Below are 17,109 nucleotides of genomic sequence, written 5' to 3'. Positions count from 1 at the left end.
CAGAAACCATAAATATAAGGTAGTGTACTGTCTGTGCAAATGCAGCTTTCAGACAAACCCTCTTCCAACCAGATTTCTTCCTTCCTCCAAGCACTCCTATGGAGAAATCGCTGAGCTCTGATGGGTTTTACTGACATAGATTGTGCCTCTCACCCCAGTCAGCCCCTTCTGTTAATATAAGAGGGGGTACAAGACAAGAGAACATGCAAAACCTTTGACCTTGTGAACTCCGTATAATGGGGTTCCTATCCTGAGGGCAAAGGGGAGCTCCTGAATGCATTCTAAGCAGGGGAGCAACCTGAACATTTTGTTTCTTGTTTTCACCTGCAAGGGAACCAGTTGAAATTGTGCACCTTGCCTCCAATGGGTCCATTGACCAGAAGCTTGACTCTAGCTGTAGGAAAAAGGGACAGCAGATCATGAAGGAGTTCGCTAGGAATGTTTCTTCAGCCAGAGGAATTTCTAACTTTGAGACCAAGGCCAGCATACAGAGCTGACTCATTTCTCTTTTCCTACTCTCTCCAGAGTGCCTTTGAGCCCTCGTCTGGACTGGTTCGCTCACAGTCCTTGATCACGTTTGCCATGCCCTCCTTGTCCAGCAGCACCCAGGTGCCTGTTGGCTTCAACACCCCAGCCACCACCCAGAGCTGTTTGGATTCCTCAGCTGCTCAATACAAGATGGCTTTAGATCCCTGGAAACAAAAGAAGAACATCCAGGTGACTGTAAGTCCTTCAGGAGGCCTGGGAATACACTCCCATATAAGAAAATATGAGTTCTAGGAGTTCCCTGGTGGTTAGGATTCTAGACTTTCACTGCTGTGGCCTGGGTTCAATATAAAGTCAGGGAAGCAGAATCTGCAAGCTGCGCTCGTGCCCCACCCCCCAAAAAGATGAGTTCCAACCTTTGCAAACTGCTCCTAGGGAAGTGGTATGGTTTGGGGGATCCATACCCTAAGTAGGGATGGTAAAGTCAAGGACACTGTCCCAGGTTTGACAGCCCTGGAAAGAGGTGAGCATACTTGTGTCTAGAGCCTGGGATGTTCCATGTAGAGGGAACTTACATAAAAGGGATGGAAGAAAGCAGAAAGAGTGATCTAAGTCCTAAGAAATTGCTTACTGGCTTAGTATCTGGGAATTCACTCAGCGCTCTTTGTAGAAGACATTCAATCATAGCCCAGATCAGGATTCTGTTTAATTATGAACCAGATAAGACCCATGAGTTATGGCAGCTCTGTTCCACTTCTTTGGAGGTCAGGCTTCCAGCAATGCCAAGCATTCAGAACTCAGCTATTAGCCCCTCCAAAGACCTCTCCATGTCACATACAGGTCGCCAAGTTCTTATGCTTTCTAGCACACTCAGGCAAGCCAATTATGTTTAAAACATGGCCACAGACCCAAATCAGATCTGATACCAAAGAGAAGTGACAGTTGATAGCAGAAAGAAGTGACACAAACTATCTGGGGTCCTTTAGTATAGGGATCAAGAACCTTGGCCACCTGTATCAAGGCCACACTGTATCAGCATCCAGTGTAATAGGTCATGTTCACTACTCATCCACATCATCAAGAAAGTTGGACTATATTCCCTGATCTGTGTTTAGGAGGATAGGGAAGTAATTCCTTTGAAAAAGATTTTTTTACTAAAAACTAAGAATTAAATCAAGAACTTCCAGATGTACAAGCTAGATTTAGAAAAGGGAGAGTAACTAGAGATCAAATTGCTAACATCCATTGGATCACTGAAAAAGCAAGGGAATTCCAGAAAAACATCTACTTCTGCTTCGTTGATTGCAAAAGCCTTTGACTGTGCAAATCACAACAAACTGTGGAAAATTCTTAAAGAGATGGAAATACCAGACCACCTTACCTGCCTCGTGAGAAATCTGTATGCAGGTCAAGAAGCAACAGTTAGAACCAGACATAGAACAATGGACTGGTTCAAATTTGGGAAAGAAGTATGTCAAGGCTGTATATTGTCACCCTGCTTATTTAACTTATATGCAGAGTACATCATGCGAAATGCTGGGCTAGATGAGTCACAAGCTGGAATCAAGATTGCTGGGAGATATGCATATCCATACATGAAGGCTGATTCATGTTGATGTTTGGCAGAAACCAACACAATTCTGTAAAGCAATTATCCTTCAATTAAAAACTAAATAAAATTAAAAAAAAAAGTTGCTGGGAGATACCCGCTAAGGGCAGAAAGCAAAGAGGAACTAAACAACCTCTTTGACAAAGGTGAAAGAGGGGAGTGAAAAAGCTGGCTTAAAATGCAACTTTCAAAAAACTAAGATCATGTCATTCAGTCCCATTGGCATTTCCCTTCACGGCAAATAATGGGGAAAAAATGGAAACAGTGGCAGATTTTATTTTCCTGGGCTCTAAAATCACTGTGGAGAGTGACTGCAGCCATGAAATTAAAATTAAAAGCTCCTTGGAAGAAAAGCTATGACAAACCTAGACAGCGTATTAAAAAGCAGAGACATCACTTTGCTGACAAAAGTCCATATAGTCAAAGCTAAGGTTTTTTCCAGTAGTTATGTATAGATGTGAGAGTTGAACCATAAAAAATGCTGAACACCAAAGAATTGATGCTTTCGAAATGTGGTGCTGGAGAAGACTCCAGAGAGTCCCTTGGACAGCAAGTAGATCAAACCAGTCAATCCTAAAGGAAATCAACTCTGACTATTCATTGGAAAGACTGATGCTGAAGCTGAAGCTCCAATACTTTGGCCACCTGATGTGAGGAGCCGACTCATTGGAAAAGACCCTGATGCTGGGAAAGATTGAGGGCAGGAGAAGGGGGTGACAGAGGATGAGATCGTTGGATGGCATCACCAACTCAATAAACATGAGTTTGAGCAAACTCTAGGAGATAGTGAATGACAGAGGAGCCTGGCATGCTACAGTCCATGGGGTCACAAAGAGTCAGACACGACTTAGTTACTGAATGACAACAACAAAGAATTTTTAAAATTTGGTATTTTAAAGAATGTGTCAGTTAGCTGGAAGAGTCACTTGGCTGAGTCTTTAGCCTCTAACTCTGGGATATAAGTAAAGGGCTATAAATCAGAGATGGAGGAGATGAAAAGATTTAATAGTTACAGGCATTTTACCAGGAAGGACATTAAAGCGCAAATAGATGTCCAAGGTCATACACTCTGGTAATGGCAGAAGTAGGACCAGAACCCCATCTTCTGACTTCCAGTTCAGTTCTATTTTCACCCCCATCACGTTGCCCCTAGCTTAAATATTGCAGTTTTGCTTTAGTAAGAGAATAAAGTATAAGATCAAAGAACAGCTGGCAGAATGGTGGGCCTAGGAGGAAGGTCTTCTAGTAGCACTGAGAGAATCTCCTTGGTTCAATGTCAAGCAGAGGGTGATCAATCACTAGGCCATATACATCCAGTCCTGTATATGCATGATCACCTGGACACTTCACCACAAACCTGGACACATAGGGAATGTTGATGAAGGAAGACTTAGCAAGACCCTTCTTTCTGACTTCTTTCTGCATAGCATAATTGAGGTAAGGCCTGGGTAGCACTCTCTAACAAGGTCAGGGCATCTACTTCTTCCTTTTGCCTCTCTCCCTGACACATGGATGAATGAAAATAAAAGTGTGCAGGATCCTTTATGACAGAGAGGCTGCTGCTACTGGCTCCCTGCTTTGGAATTTCTTAGATCTTTAAGTCCCACAGGAGGGTTCCCCTTATTCTTAATTTATAGATGTGGACAGAGATATAGAGAGTAACTTGCCCAAGATATACGGAGAGCACGTGATGGAGCAGAGATCTGAACCCAGGTCTATCTGACCTGATCCATTCAAAAGTAAATAATTTTGAGCTGAGTCTGCTTACCAAGGCACTTCAAATGGTAACATAGAGCTGTATGTTTGCCTTTAGATGTATATCATGGTTGTTATCAGGCCCCACAGCCCCATCATCAGGTTGATGGCCTTGCAGTGCAGGTCAGTGGTTTCTGGGGTGTTTTCAAGAGTTCCCTGCAGCGTATCACTCAGAGACCAGAAACTTCAAATCTAAATGAAGTACTGCCAGTAGGTAAAATGATCACCAAGTTATGGATACTACTGAAATAATTTCCATTGTGAATGGTATTGTTATGCTCCCAACACAGCCATTTGGATAGCAAGGATTTTTTTTTTCCTGATGCTTTTTTTCCTTTGGCAACCACGCAGGGGTGGGTGGAGAGCATTTCAGCCTGATTCAAAGTCTTTTCCTCTTCTAGGTGAAACCAAAACAGGAGGAGCCAAGCCTCCCAGTGGCTTCTGAAGAAGAGAAAAGCACAACCAAACCGAAAGAAGCTGACCAAAAGAAGCTGAAAAAAGACAGTGCAGGTTGGCATATCTTCGCCATCACCCATAAACACATACTCAAGCTTAATGGCACAGTGCTATGTGACAAGAACTATATAATGGAGAATTGCCCAGGCCTCTATCCTTGGTCTTCTGAGGGCTTAAAATTTAAGATGCATATTAATGTGGTCCAAGTTTCTCCGTTTGAACTGCCCATTTAATATAGTTGCCACCTGTGTTAGGTAAAAGGCCATACCTCCAGTATTCTTGCCTGGGAAATCCCATGGACAGAGGAGCCTGGAGGGCTAGAGTCCATGGGGTTGCAAAGAGTAGGACACGACTGAACACACATAGTAATATTACAGGGAAGAGAAGACCGACCTGTAGAACTGCTGCCTTGTGTTTGACCTGAAGCCTGTGGATCAGTGCAAATGTTAAGGCTTTTCAAGAATTTCTTTGCATGTATATTATGTTAGATTATTTTAATAAAGAGAGTTGAAAGCAGAAGTGGGGAGGGCATAATCCTACCTTGCAGATAACCCCTGTTGACACCTTTCTTAAAAAAATAAAAATACCTGTATATCATGTTAAAATTAAGTAGAATTAAGTAGAAAATATAAATACTAAGGAGGAAGTAAAATTTCCTTTCACCCTGTCCCAGTCAGTTTCCTAAAAGGTAATTGTTGTTACAAGTTCAAAAATTGCTTTTTGATGTGTCTTACTTCTAATGGTGGAACAGACTGTTGATATGATGGTGATGTGCTAACCTTGGAAGCAGTTCATAAAACTGAATTTCATTTATATTTAAAAATTTCCAACTGCAGAAGGCTAACAGTGACCTAGTCATTCTCTATCTTTTGAGTAGCTACTTCTCCACACTAGGGAATTCAATAGCAAATAGGTACCCATTGGGACAAGGCAGAGTATTCTTATTTTAGAAAATCAAAAGAACACATTTTTCCTTTCCTTCCGTTTGGTACAGGTGCCTCAAGCCAGGAACAGAGCAACAAGACTGAGATTGCTAAACAGAAGACAATGGATCCGGCTACAAACACAGATGCTACTGAGAGTCAGAGTTACCCATTTCCAGCAGCATACATGAAACGCCGTGGAAAGAAAAGCTCAAGTACTTCAGGAATGAGTGAGTGTGGATCCAAAGGAAGAAGCTTTAAACAATCCACTGGAGTGCTTGGCCTAAGTGATGGAGCTGGGTCCCCACCTGCTGATAAGAACGCCAGGGATTGCCATTTCTGGCAACTGTCCTTGGAGAAGCAAGTCATGGAGCAGCCCACAACACCACAGACAGAGAGCACTACTCCTCAGGAGCTGCTGTCAGGTAAAGATGACCCAGGAAGGGGAATTGCTGATGCAGATTTTGAAACCAGAAAAGCATCAGTATCACAACTCAAGCCTGAAGACATGGAAGAGCCCGTGGTGGGTGGTCTGTCACCATCCCATGAAGATGGGACTTCTGGAGCCAAGAAGCCAGAAGCCAGGGCTGCTCTATCACATGTGGCAAGAAGGCCATCTACACCCCAAGATGCTCTCTCGGCGGCAGTGTACAGTCAGATGTTTATGGAGCCTTCTCAGAGCCAGCCAGAAAAGGAAGAAGCTTCTGGCTTTGATGTGAAAAGTGTCCAATTTAAAATGAAGTCCGCTCAAGAGACCCTCAAAGAAAAGCCTCCCAGAAGTGTTCTACAGGCCTTAACAGCAAGGATCTCCAGGAGCGTGAGTGCCTTGGTGGAGGGAACCCTTTGTGCCGGGAGACCACCTCCCAGAAGCCTTTCAGGGTCCTTCGGGAAGTCAAAAGCTGAAGTCATCATCGCAGATTCCAAGAGCACTTCAGAGGAGGGCGGTGATTCTGAGCAACAGCTGGCTCCTGGACATTCTTCCCTACCGTCCAAGATGCACAGGAATGAAGACATCTTCCCAGAATCAAAAGGTTCAGCTGTGGAGCTGAGCAGTCTCGAGCAGCAGCAGGCCCCTACGTATTCTTCACAGTCCTCGGGGAAGTCCAAAGCCACAGCTATCTTCTCTGATTCCAAGAGCACTTCCAAAGAGGGCAGTGATTTTGGCCAGCACCAGGCTCCCACACCCTCTCTCCAGCCCCTGAGCAAGTCCAAAGATGGCCAAGAAGTCTTCACAAAATTGGCTTCCTTGGCACAGATGAGTGGTTCTAATGAGCCACCGACTCCCACGTGTGCTTCTTGGGCTGTGGGAGAGCCTGAAGACAAAGTCTGCACGGGATCAAATAGCCATGTGGAGAAGTACAACAGTGCCAGTGACGCAAAAGAAGTCTCCCTGGCTTCAAAGACCATACCTGAAGTGCAGGGTGCTTCTGAGTGGCAGGTGCCTCCCGGGGACACTTTCCAGTCCTGGATGAGCCCTCAATTCGAGCAACACGCGTCCACAAGCCCACAGAGCGTGGCCATGGAGTGGGGCATTTCCATGGAGCCACTGCCTCCCAGAGTGAATTCTAAGCGCCTGAGGAGGCGAAAAGTTGAGCCACCAGTCTCCTTGGATTCAGGAGTGATAACACTTAAAACGATGACTTCTGCCGGCGTGCTGCCTCCGAGACATCCTTCTCAGCCTTCATTGAAACCAGCAGCTCAGCAAGAAAGCTCTGTACATCCAGAGAGCCCCGATGTTGACAAGACCACACCTGCACACTTGCTCACTTTCCCACATCCTTCCCAGCCTGCGGTGAGGCCAGCAGTTGAGTACCAAGACTCCATGGGTGCGGAAAGCACTGTGGTTGAGAAGAGCATTTCTATGAAGCCACTGCTTGCCAAGCATCATTCTCAGCCCCCAAAGAGAGCTCTAGCCCAGCAACAAGTCTCTGTGACTTATTGTGAAGCTGAACAGAGTGTATTTGCAGGTTTGGAGGGTTCTGTTGCTCAGAAGATCAGTCTGGTGGAGAAATTGCTCCCCAAATATTCTCCCCAGTCCTTGACAAATCCTCGAGCCCAGAAAACCTTGGAGAGCACTGCTGTTAAGGAGGGCAGCATTGTGGAGGTGCCACCTCCCCAGCCCTCGGTGAAGTCTAAATTCCAGCCACAGACCATTCCACTGGAGTCTGTGAGTGCTCCCACAGAGTGGAGCAGTCCAGGGGTGCCTGTGCCTCCCAGATCCACCATCCAGCAGTCCTGGGAGATCCCCATGTTTGAGCAACCAGCCTCTGAAGGTCCAGAGAGTGCTGCCTTCGAGTGGAGCATTATCATAGAGCCGCTGCCTCCCAGAGGGACTTCTCAGGCCTCGATGAGAGCAGGAGTCAAACAAGCAATCTCTGAAGGTCCAGAGAGTGTCGACACTGAAGGGGATGCATCTACTGAGCTGCTGCCTGACAAACATCCCTACTCCATCGTGAGACAGAAAGTCCAGCAAATATCATCGAGTTTTGAGAGTGCTGCTGCCAAAGTGGGCATTTCTGGAAGGCCACTGCCTTCTGTATATCCCAGACGAGTGCTTAAAAAGTCAAAAGTTCTGGAGATGTCCTCACGTCTAGAGAGCATGGCCAATAAAGAAGTCATACCTAAGAAATCGGTGATTGTCAAGCGTCCTTCTCAGTCATTTGTGAAGTATATGGCACAGCATGTCTTTTCAGAGAGGCCTGCTACAGAGGAGGGAACTCACATGGATCCTTCATCTTCAAATCCACCTTCCAAATCATTGAAGCCGAAAGTCGAGCAGCAAGTTTCCTCAGGCTGGGAGAGTACCAGTGTTGAGGGAGCCATTTCTTTGAAGCAAGCGCCCATGAAAAGCCTTTTACCAAGCTTAGGGAAGCCCAAAGGCCTGCAAGAAGTCCTCTCCCATTCAGAGAGTGCTCCTGCGAAGCTGAGCAGTTTTAAAGAGCAGCTGCCTCCCAGACATCTTGCCCAGACACTGGGGAAGCCTGAGTACCAGCAAGAAACCTCGTCAGCTTCTGAGAGCTCTCCTGAAGAATGGAAGAGTTCTGAAGAGTGGCTGCCTGGCAAATGCCCCAGCCAAGTCAAAGATGGAGCTGAGTTTCAGCTACTGATGCTCTCAACAGGCCCAGTGAGTGCACCTGTGAAGCGGAGCCGTTCTGAGCAGCATCTGCCTCCCAAACAAATTTTTCAGGCTCCTGCAGACCCTGAACATCAGCAACAGGTTTATCCAAGTCCCGTGAGTGCTGCCGCTGAGGGAACCATTTTGGAGAGTGATCCTAGCTGCTGGTCTCTACCCAGAGATCTGGCTTCTCCAAGCAGAATCAAGAAACCCAGCCAAAGCTCTGAAGACCTCTCTAAGAACGTCACAACTGCCCCTACCAAGCCCATGCTGGCCACTGCTCCTTTCTTGCAAGCGCCCACTTCTGGAAGCAGTTCCTCTCAGGAGGAAGTTCCTGAGAGTGATGATCAAAATAACAGCTATTCAGATTCATCCAACAATGGGGCTGATGTTGAAAAGCTTTTTGGAGTCCGACTGAGAAGAACCTCTTCCTCACAGAACTATAAGGGTAAGAAACAAGGTTTTACCAAGCTTTCTTCACCCTCCTTGGGCTCAATTTCATCCTCTGTAGGTACAGCCCAGCCAATCAGAAGGGCTTCCAAGAGGGCCCTGGGCACCATGCAAAACCTCACCACAGTATCTGACTTGGCAGAGAAGCAACAGAGGAGGCCCAAATCTGAAAGGATGGCCAAGAAGCAACCTGGTTACAGGATTCCAGGTGAGTCTTTATCTTCCCAGATGGGCAGCAGGTATCAAGAGGAGAGAAGAACCAGAAAGCAAAGTCTTGAATGGGAGGAAGTCTGTTCTAGCCTTGCCCATTGCCTTGTGGCTTTGATAGGGCTGGTTTGGGGATTTAGGGGCAGAATAATGCTCTATTCTAGATGAATAGATTTGGAGATGGTTAACTTGAAGTCTTCTCTTTCCCAATGGGGTCTCCTTTGGACATTTGTCCATATTCTGTAATGGACACGTAACCATCTCCCCACCCCTCTTACCCCATATACATGCAGATGGGATTTTATGCCTTTCTCAAAATACCTTTACATGTATTATGCTCCCTTGAACACCACGTAGCTTTTTATTTTTTACTTTTTTGTTTTTTTTTGCTACTCAGCATGTGGGATTTTAGTTCCCTGACCAGAGATCAAACCTGCTGTAGTGGAAATATGGAGTCTTAAGCACTGGACCTCCAGGGAAGTCCCCCATGTGTATTTTTGAAGCCAACTCATTAATAGAGCACTATATTCAGACTCTCAGCTTGAAGTCTTAACTTATTGTAAATGTTTGTACTTCCACAGCTTCTTAACTCACCTGAAATGTCTAAGAATCAAGAGCTAGGTGACTTTTTGAGCATTTATTCCTCTCCAAGCCTTTGTACCTTCAGAATTATCATCACATAGTCTTGTACATGCCTATAACCATATCCATAACCACACACTTTCATTAGAGACCATGAAGTAACAGATGCAATAAGATTTTCCTTGGAGTTAGAGAAATGACATCAGTGGCCTAATCATCTGGCCTCCTAGGAACTTCTCTAGCTCACTTGGAAACCATTGTCCTACGTGAACTGGGGATAGAAAGAGAGATGGACAAGGGAGGGAAAGGGACCAGGAAGAGGACAGTTGACAAACTTTGAAGTTGTGGGGAAGGCACTAAAGAATGGGGCCCCTCTCTATATGTTGTTTATTTTCATTTGGCAGTTAACAAGGATCCCATTTGAGACATTATTGTGGGTAGGTCCCAGTCGGTCTCAAGACCCAGCCTGCCTCACTTTAGTTCTACTTTCTTTCATTCCTTTCTCAGGAAAAGCTCCTGGTCGATGGTCAGAGTATGCCGCCTCAGAGGCAGCTTGGATAACCGCGATAAAGCAGGAGCAGGGGAGCTTCCAGGCCAACATTCCTCCCAAAGAGCCAAGACCCAAGAGTAGAGCTGCAGCCAAGGCTGAGAGGAAAGAACCCAGACATGGAGTAGGACCTCGAGCAGCCTCCAAAACACTCCAAAAGGTCATTGGAGCCAATTGATTAAGCTGGTGTTAGGAATTTTGCCTAATAGTTCCTCACTTCCTTGGGTGCATTAATCAAGGCAAAGGGACTTTGGAGGGAAAAAACTTGGTTTGTACTCATAGAAAGGTGCCCCTACTTTATGTTCCTAAAGGATTTGTGAAAAGTGGTGCATAGAGAAGATTCTATAAATCAAATCCTGTTCTAAATATTCTAGAATAGGATTCCTCCAAATTGGTTGAGGCATAAGTAGATATAAGAAAATCCCAAAGGTCACCACTGGGGTGAGTTGAATAACTATTCTTACAAATATTTTAGCCTCTAAATATGTACATGCATTTAAGAAAATATGAGTGGAATTAAACTATGTTTTTTTCACTTAACATTTTATTTCTGGGCACCTTTCCATTATCAGTACATAATGATTTACCTTTATGTAAATAAAGGTAATGTTTGATGTTCAAGCTTCCACATATTGATTTGGTTTGGTCTGGCACCTTCCTATAGATTAAAAGTGAAATTATGTGATAAACTAGGCTAATGGATCAGAACATGATAGGATGACGTCTTGCTTTTAATGTCCCATTTGCAATGTCTTTGGAAGTTTTAGAATGAGGACCCCTCTTGTCAGCCTCAAGAAAACTCAATGAAGTTCACATAACAAGAGATGTCTAGGTTCTTATACTTTTAAGTGCTTAAAGAATTTGTTGAAGAATCATGTGAAAATCTGTTTTCACTTTTTGCTTTAAAGATCTTTTCATTTCATCATTATTATTTTTATGGGAGCAGGATCATACAAGTAGAAAAGTCTACCTTGGTTAAAGTTTTGTCAGAGGGAAATACACTAAGATATGTAAACTAATTAATTTAGATCAGTTGTGGTGAGGTTAATTTGGAAAGCTTAAACTGTACCATTTTGAAAAGACCTATAGTTATATCATTTTCTAATGCAAGGCATGAACACAAAATGTAAACAAGTTTTGTTGTGTAGAAATCTATGGAACCCAATTAATTGATAAGATTTGTTTGCAACCACCACATTTCAGTTAGCTTTCTGTTAAGTGCTGGTAAACTGCTAGAGAAAAGGTTGTAATCGGGCTAAGTAATTCTTATGTTAACCTGTTTACACTGTTTATATGATTAGATAACCTTTTCTCACAGCTCAGAAAGGTGATAAAGTTGAACCAGCTTAGATTTTGTGATCCTAAATTCTAAACCTAGGTGCTTTCTGTGCTCTTTCCTTCCTTACCTCTCTCTCTTTCTTTTTGGTTAATGTTGAACTTATAATACCCAGGATTGGACATGCACCTATGATCTGACTAAGTAATTTGCTATTTTCATATCAGGACTTATAAGATCTTTCTCTTTTCATTTTTGTATTAAAGAGAACTGGCCTTGTAAGTGAAAGCCAACCAAGAATGGTTCCCACTTCTGATGTCAAGAGACAAGAGAAGATGGCACCAACAAAGCCTCCAAAGTCTACCAAAACAGGTAAAACAAAAACAAAAACAAAAAAACACCCTATCCCTCGACTCCCAGAAGAGCTCTCATAGAATGTGAAACTTCCCATTTCAAACTCAGGCAATACGTGTCTCTTCCCCCAAATCAGCTTGTGATTCTCTCATGGTACTTCCATTAGATACAGATATTAGCTTGTTTTAGGAAAATCCAACTATTATGACTAATATAAGTCAGTCCAGTGTGTAACTTTCAGAGGTCCTTTCAGTCTTTTACCCCATCAAGGAATCTGTATAGGAACAAAATTGTGATCATGCACTAGAAGGTTCCTGTGGCTGGTATTCAAAAGGAGAGAATACCAAGCCACTTTCTAGTTCACAGCAAAGTGGTATTTTCTCACCCTCTACATTCCCAGTGAAACTGTGAAAAATAATCTTGTATAAATGCCCAATAGTATTGGAATTTTAAAAACTATTTAAAACGCTTGTTTCAACCCCTCCATATTCTGAGCAGGGGTATGAGAGGTGGGGCATGTTGAAAGCTGAGAAAAACACTGTGCTGTGATAAAATCGAATGGGGTCTCACCAGTACAGTTATGTGTCATAGGGATTTTTTTTTTTTTTTCTAGAAGGAGCAGGGAGAGGGGAGGATAGGTTTATACTGCGTCATCTTTGTTCTCTTCCTTAGTCTATCTCATGAAGAAATTAGACTAGGAATTTAGGAATCCACTGTCTGGCCATGATATAGCAGCACAGCAGGTCAAGTGAATAGCCTCTCATGGGCATGGTACTCTTATCAAGTGGTTTTCAACTCTCACTATGTGTTAGAATCACCTGATGTGATTTTTAAAAAATTATATATGGTCTTGGATCCATTGCTGGAGATTCTAATTCAGTTAGTTCATGAAATAGCATGTGCATTTGTATTTTTAAAGAGACCCTAGGTGGTTCTAATATGTGACCAGAGTTGAGAACCACTGGCTGACTCTAAGCCGCTAAGTCAATCAACCGTAAAGCAGGATGAGGAAGGAGGTACTTGTAGAACTGGGGCATAGCGAGGTAGTCTGCTCAGTAGGAGCAGTTGATATAATGTTATTTAGCATAGACTTTTCTTGGGTGGACCTATTGAGTCATCAACAGTGATTTCATACAACATAAGGGATTGGCAAAACAAAAACAATGTTACCTTATTTGAAATTTTAAAAACTGAACGGATACCATATAACATGTTTCCGCTCTGGTCTCAGTTCAAAAGTGTAAGACAGTCCAATAATGACGACCCAAAGATTGGCAGTTACAGCTGCAGGTATTTATTCTCAGGCCTTCCAATGTCCAGGCCTCTGTGGTTCTAGCCATATTGACATTACTCCTTTCACATACCACCCTATAGCATTGCCCATGCACTGACTTTTAGAAACCAGAGGAAACCTAAAAGGAGGAAAATTTTTATTGCATCCCATAAACATACTTCAGTATCTCTGGGGCTTCTTACTGCTTATGTGTTATTTTCTATGGTTTGGTTCCAGTTGGATTTGAAGATGAGAAGATAGTTCAAGTACCTTCGATGGAAAAAGAAACCAGGTCTGCTACACTTCCAGCCATGCTACCACAGCCGGTTGAGCCAGCTGAACCAGTCTGGTTCTCCCTGGCCAAGAAGAAAGCTGAGGCATGGAGCCATATAGCAGAAACGATGCAATAAGCCGCTCCTGGGTGGAGTATCAGCATTTCAAATTATAATTGCCAATAGCTATATTAATGCCATGTAGTGAATTATTTACAGTAGCCATTTTTATTAAGCATAAGAGCCTTAAAATGGGCATTAAAGCTAATAATTATTTGAATTAAATAGATGCCATGAATGCCCAACCTTCAGTACAGTCACTGCCAGCATCTGAAAACCCAGCATTTCCTTTATAAAAACTATGTAAAATGTTTGCACTTCTGTTGAATTGAGAAATCTTTAACTTTGGACCATAGACTGTAGAAGGGAAAAAGCTAAAACATTTTGTTGGAGCAACTAAGAGGTGGGCATTTCCCTTGATCAAATAAATTCACTCTAATGGAAATATCCAGATGATCTGATCCAAGGATTGGCTTATATGTTTTATGAGCCTAATTAAATGCTTCAGTTCTTTCCTTGTTGCTCTGACTTCGTAAAGCCTCCTAAGAAGAGGTGGTATTGATAGAAGTGAAAATTCTGGGTTTCCAAGAAAAAATTTGCACAGCCAGCTCCCCAGTCTGTCCATTGCCCTTTGAAACACCTTCTTTGTATCCCTGAGGGCCCCCAACCCCTGCAACTTACACAGAGCTCTCTTTGCACATGCTGAATGACAACCTGTCGCAAGTCTGGCAGCTGTGAGCACCTTCCTATGAGGCATAACATTCCTTGGGGACTATCATACTCCCCTGAGGGCTTAGCCCTCCAATGTTTGACCTCTTACACCAGTGCTATTGTGGTCCTCTCTAGTTGCTCAGAAGCATAGTGCATGTCATACACATCCTATTTGTAAAGCACTTAAGGCCCTCTTAAAATTCAAAATTCTGCAGATGGGGGCTTCCCTGGTGACTCAGACAATAAAGAATCTGCCTGCAATGCAGGAGACCTGGGTTTGATCCCTGGGTCAGGAAGATCCCCTGGAGGAGGGCATGGCAGCACACTCCAGTATTCTTGCCTGGGAAATCCCATGGACAGAGGAGCCTGGTTGGCAACAGTCCATGGGGTCACAAAGAGTCAAACACAATTGAACAACTAAGCACAGCACAGCACAGCAGAGGCCAAAAGTTGTGCTTTTAATCAAGCAGATGGGAATCCTTCCACGAAGGAAGTCTGAGGCTCCTGGACACTGTCTTATGCCCAGGCTCCCAGTAGCCCAGTTTCTTGTTGCTTTCCCTCAGCAGCCTCTGTTTCACAAGATTTGGGCTCAAAGCAAGATTGAATTCTCAAAGCCACAGAACAGGTCTTTCTGCTAACCGGAAACCTGGAGTGATTGAATTAGCCTTTCCCTGCCCTCATTCCTAGAGGCACACACACCCAACACTCACTAGACTGGACAGCTCCCACCTCCCCAGTGAACCACTCACTCCAAGTCCTTGCCCTCCATTCCACTCCCCCCCAACCTGCCACACACACACACACACACCCCACTAAGGGAGAGCTCCTTCTGGATGCCTGGACAGTACCTAGCTCATTTTCTCAGGGAACCCAGAAGTGTCTTAGTATTACACCTTTCATGGTATCTGCCTCTGTCACCATGGAGCTACTTTGTTTAAACAGAAATGCAGCCCTAGATGTAACTGTGCCTTTAATTTCTGAGTAGGATGCTGCCTTATGCAAGAAAAATTCAGAGGCTATAGGGTGGCAGAGGTAATTTCAACCCTTGGTGCTTGGTTTTCCTGATGATGGTATAATGTGATACTGTACAATCATTTGCTGGATTTTGCATTTTCTCTATAAAACAAGTACTTTTCCTTATACTATATTTTTGCCTTTTTGATAATGCTAGGTTTTTGATTGATTGATTGGGTTTGATTTCTGTTGTATTTCCATAGTGAACAGTTCATTAAGGTAGATGCCTTTACCCAGGTAATCCTGGTAGGTTAACTGTTACACCTCCCTTTTCTCAGGCTGGACCATAATTAGGTTATTCTCACTGTAAGAACTCTCCATTAACAATTTCTTTTTCACAGTTAACAACAAAAAAATATGTTTTAAGTAAAGAGGTTAAGTCTTTTTTTATGCATAAAGGTACATTTTGATAAGTTTTCAGCTTCTTTTAGTATTCTTGATTTCTGCTGTATGCAAAGCAAATAAATTCAATAAAGCTTGTTCTATAGTCTGTCTCTGTCTGTCACATAGGGAGGGAAATTAAATAGGTTATTGACAATTTAGACCCAAGGGTTGTCAGAAGAGCAAATGATCTTGAGAGGTTGTGTGGAGCAGAAAGGACCCCTATGCAGGTGTGCCTGACCAAGCTGATGGCCTCCAGGTGGGCGTCTATATGAGGGAGTGGTACTACTAAAGAGGGGGTTTTCATATGTGTAAACACATGAGGAGCAAAGAGATGGGTGGGAGAGAAAATGCAGACAGGCGAGTAGAGGGGACAAGATGGAGGTTATACTGCAGCCTGGCTCAGGGACTAGGTCTGAGTCTTCCTGCAAGGTGAGCTTCTAGAACAAGCCATTATCAAAAGGAAGGGGCCCCGCTGTGCTCAGCTAACAAAGTGTAACACAGAGTGAGCAAGGGGAAAGAGTAACAGATATTTAATCTGGTATGTCCATAACATTTGTCCTATTTGCAAGGTTCAAAAAAAAAGAGTTTAGTTAGGGATCCACATAACATGTCTAAAAATATTTGAAATGTTCAAATCAAATGATAAACCATTAAATAAGTTGTATCTCCTTCCATGACAAATGTACCTTCCTAATGACCTTAAAGGCCAGGTTGGGATTTAGAATTCTCAGACTCCTCTAAGTTCTGCCCTGATGGTGTGGGAAGAGCTGCCCTCCTTCCCTTCCCCCACCCATGCCCTGGCTCCTAGGCCAGGCCGCATCCCCTTCTGGGCCTACAACCCCTTCTTGGGCCTGGGAGCACCCACCCCAGCAGTGAGTGCAGTCAGCCCTCCCCAGGACAGATCTAAGAGGAGCACACGGGCCCTGGAAGCAGGCTAGGGACTGTTCAGGGCTGCCAGGTACCTGGAGCATGGGCTAGCAGGGACACAGCCCTTGTTCCCATGGGCTGGGCTCCTGGCCCTGGCGGGAGGGGTGTGGCTGGAAGAGGACCAAAGTGGCCCTCTAGAGCATAGAGCTCAAGACAGAGATACCTCTGCCTGGGCCTGGAAGCAATACTGTTTTAACAACTAGCACCACAGAAATACTAACAAATCAGAACCAGGTTGAAGGGCCTCAAATTGTACTAGGTGACCTGCCCTTTCAGTTGAAATAATGGTGACAGGGAGTGCTTGCCTTCTGTCTCACCACGTGGTTCTAGCCATAAGGAATAATATAACACATTTTAAAACATCAGCATCAGTGACAAAAAAATGACAGTGTAAGTGTTAAGTTTACTTTGACAGATATTAGTGGAGCACCTACTAAGTGGACAACTCAGTGCCTAGGACTTTGGGAAAGATAAAACGTTTTAAGGCCCCAACCATTCAGAATCACAGTCATGGGGGAGGTGAGCTGGGGGCAGGAGATACACACATATGTAAATCATGTACAAATACTTGGACATACTATTCACAATAATCAAAAGGTGGAAACAATGCAAATGTCTACCAACAAAAGGAATGGATAAACAAACTGTGGTATATACATACAACAGAAATATTTTTCAGCCCTAAAATTAAATGCTGATACACTCTAC

The 17,109-nt window shown here is 43.8% G+C and overlaps 1 protein-coding gene across 3 annotated transcripts in view; it reads left to right on the top strand.

The window, feature by feature from the left end:
- Positions 1-15,570, top strand: part of KIAA1210 — a 48,935-nt gene extending 33,365 nt beyond the window's left edge. For 2 of the 3 annotated variants that reach the window (XM_059883709.1, XM_024988655.2), the window contains 6 exons: positions 526-723; positions 4,252-4,360; positions 5,301-9,002; positions 10,091-10,290; positions 11,673-11,778; positions 13,271-15,570. In XM_059883709.1, coding sequence (XP_059739692.1) covers positions 526-723; positions 4,252-4,360; positions 5,301-9,002; positions 10,091-10,290; positions 11,673-11,778; positions 13,271-13,443 — 4,488 coding nt within the window. In that variant the 3' untranslated portion in view covers positions 13,444-15,570. The remainder of the gene's footprint in view (positions 1-525; positions 724-4,251; positions 4,361-5,300; positions 9,003-10,090; positions 10,291-11,672; positions 11,779-13,270) is intronic. The other variant, XM_059883710.1, reaches the window with a different exon arrangement.
- Positions 15,571-17,109: the final 1,539 nt, after the last annotated feature.

Source organism: Bos taurus, chromosome X, assembly GCF_002263795.3.
Source record: "Bos taurus isolate L1 Dominette 01449 registration number 42190680 breed Hereford chromosome X, ARS-UCD2.0, whole genome shotgun sequence".
Classification (NCBI taxonomy): Eukaryota; Metazoa; Chordata; class Mammalia; order Artiodactyla; family Bovidae; genus Bos; species Bos taurus.
Note: the sequence above shows the minus strand (reverse complement) of the source record. Positions and strands in the feature narration are given on the sequence as shown.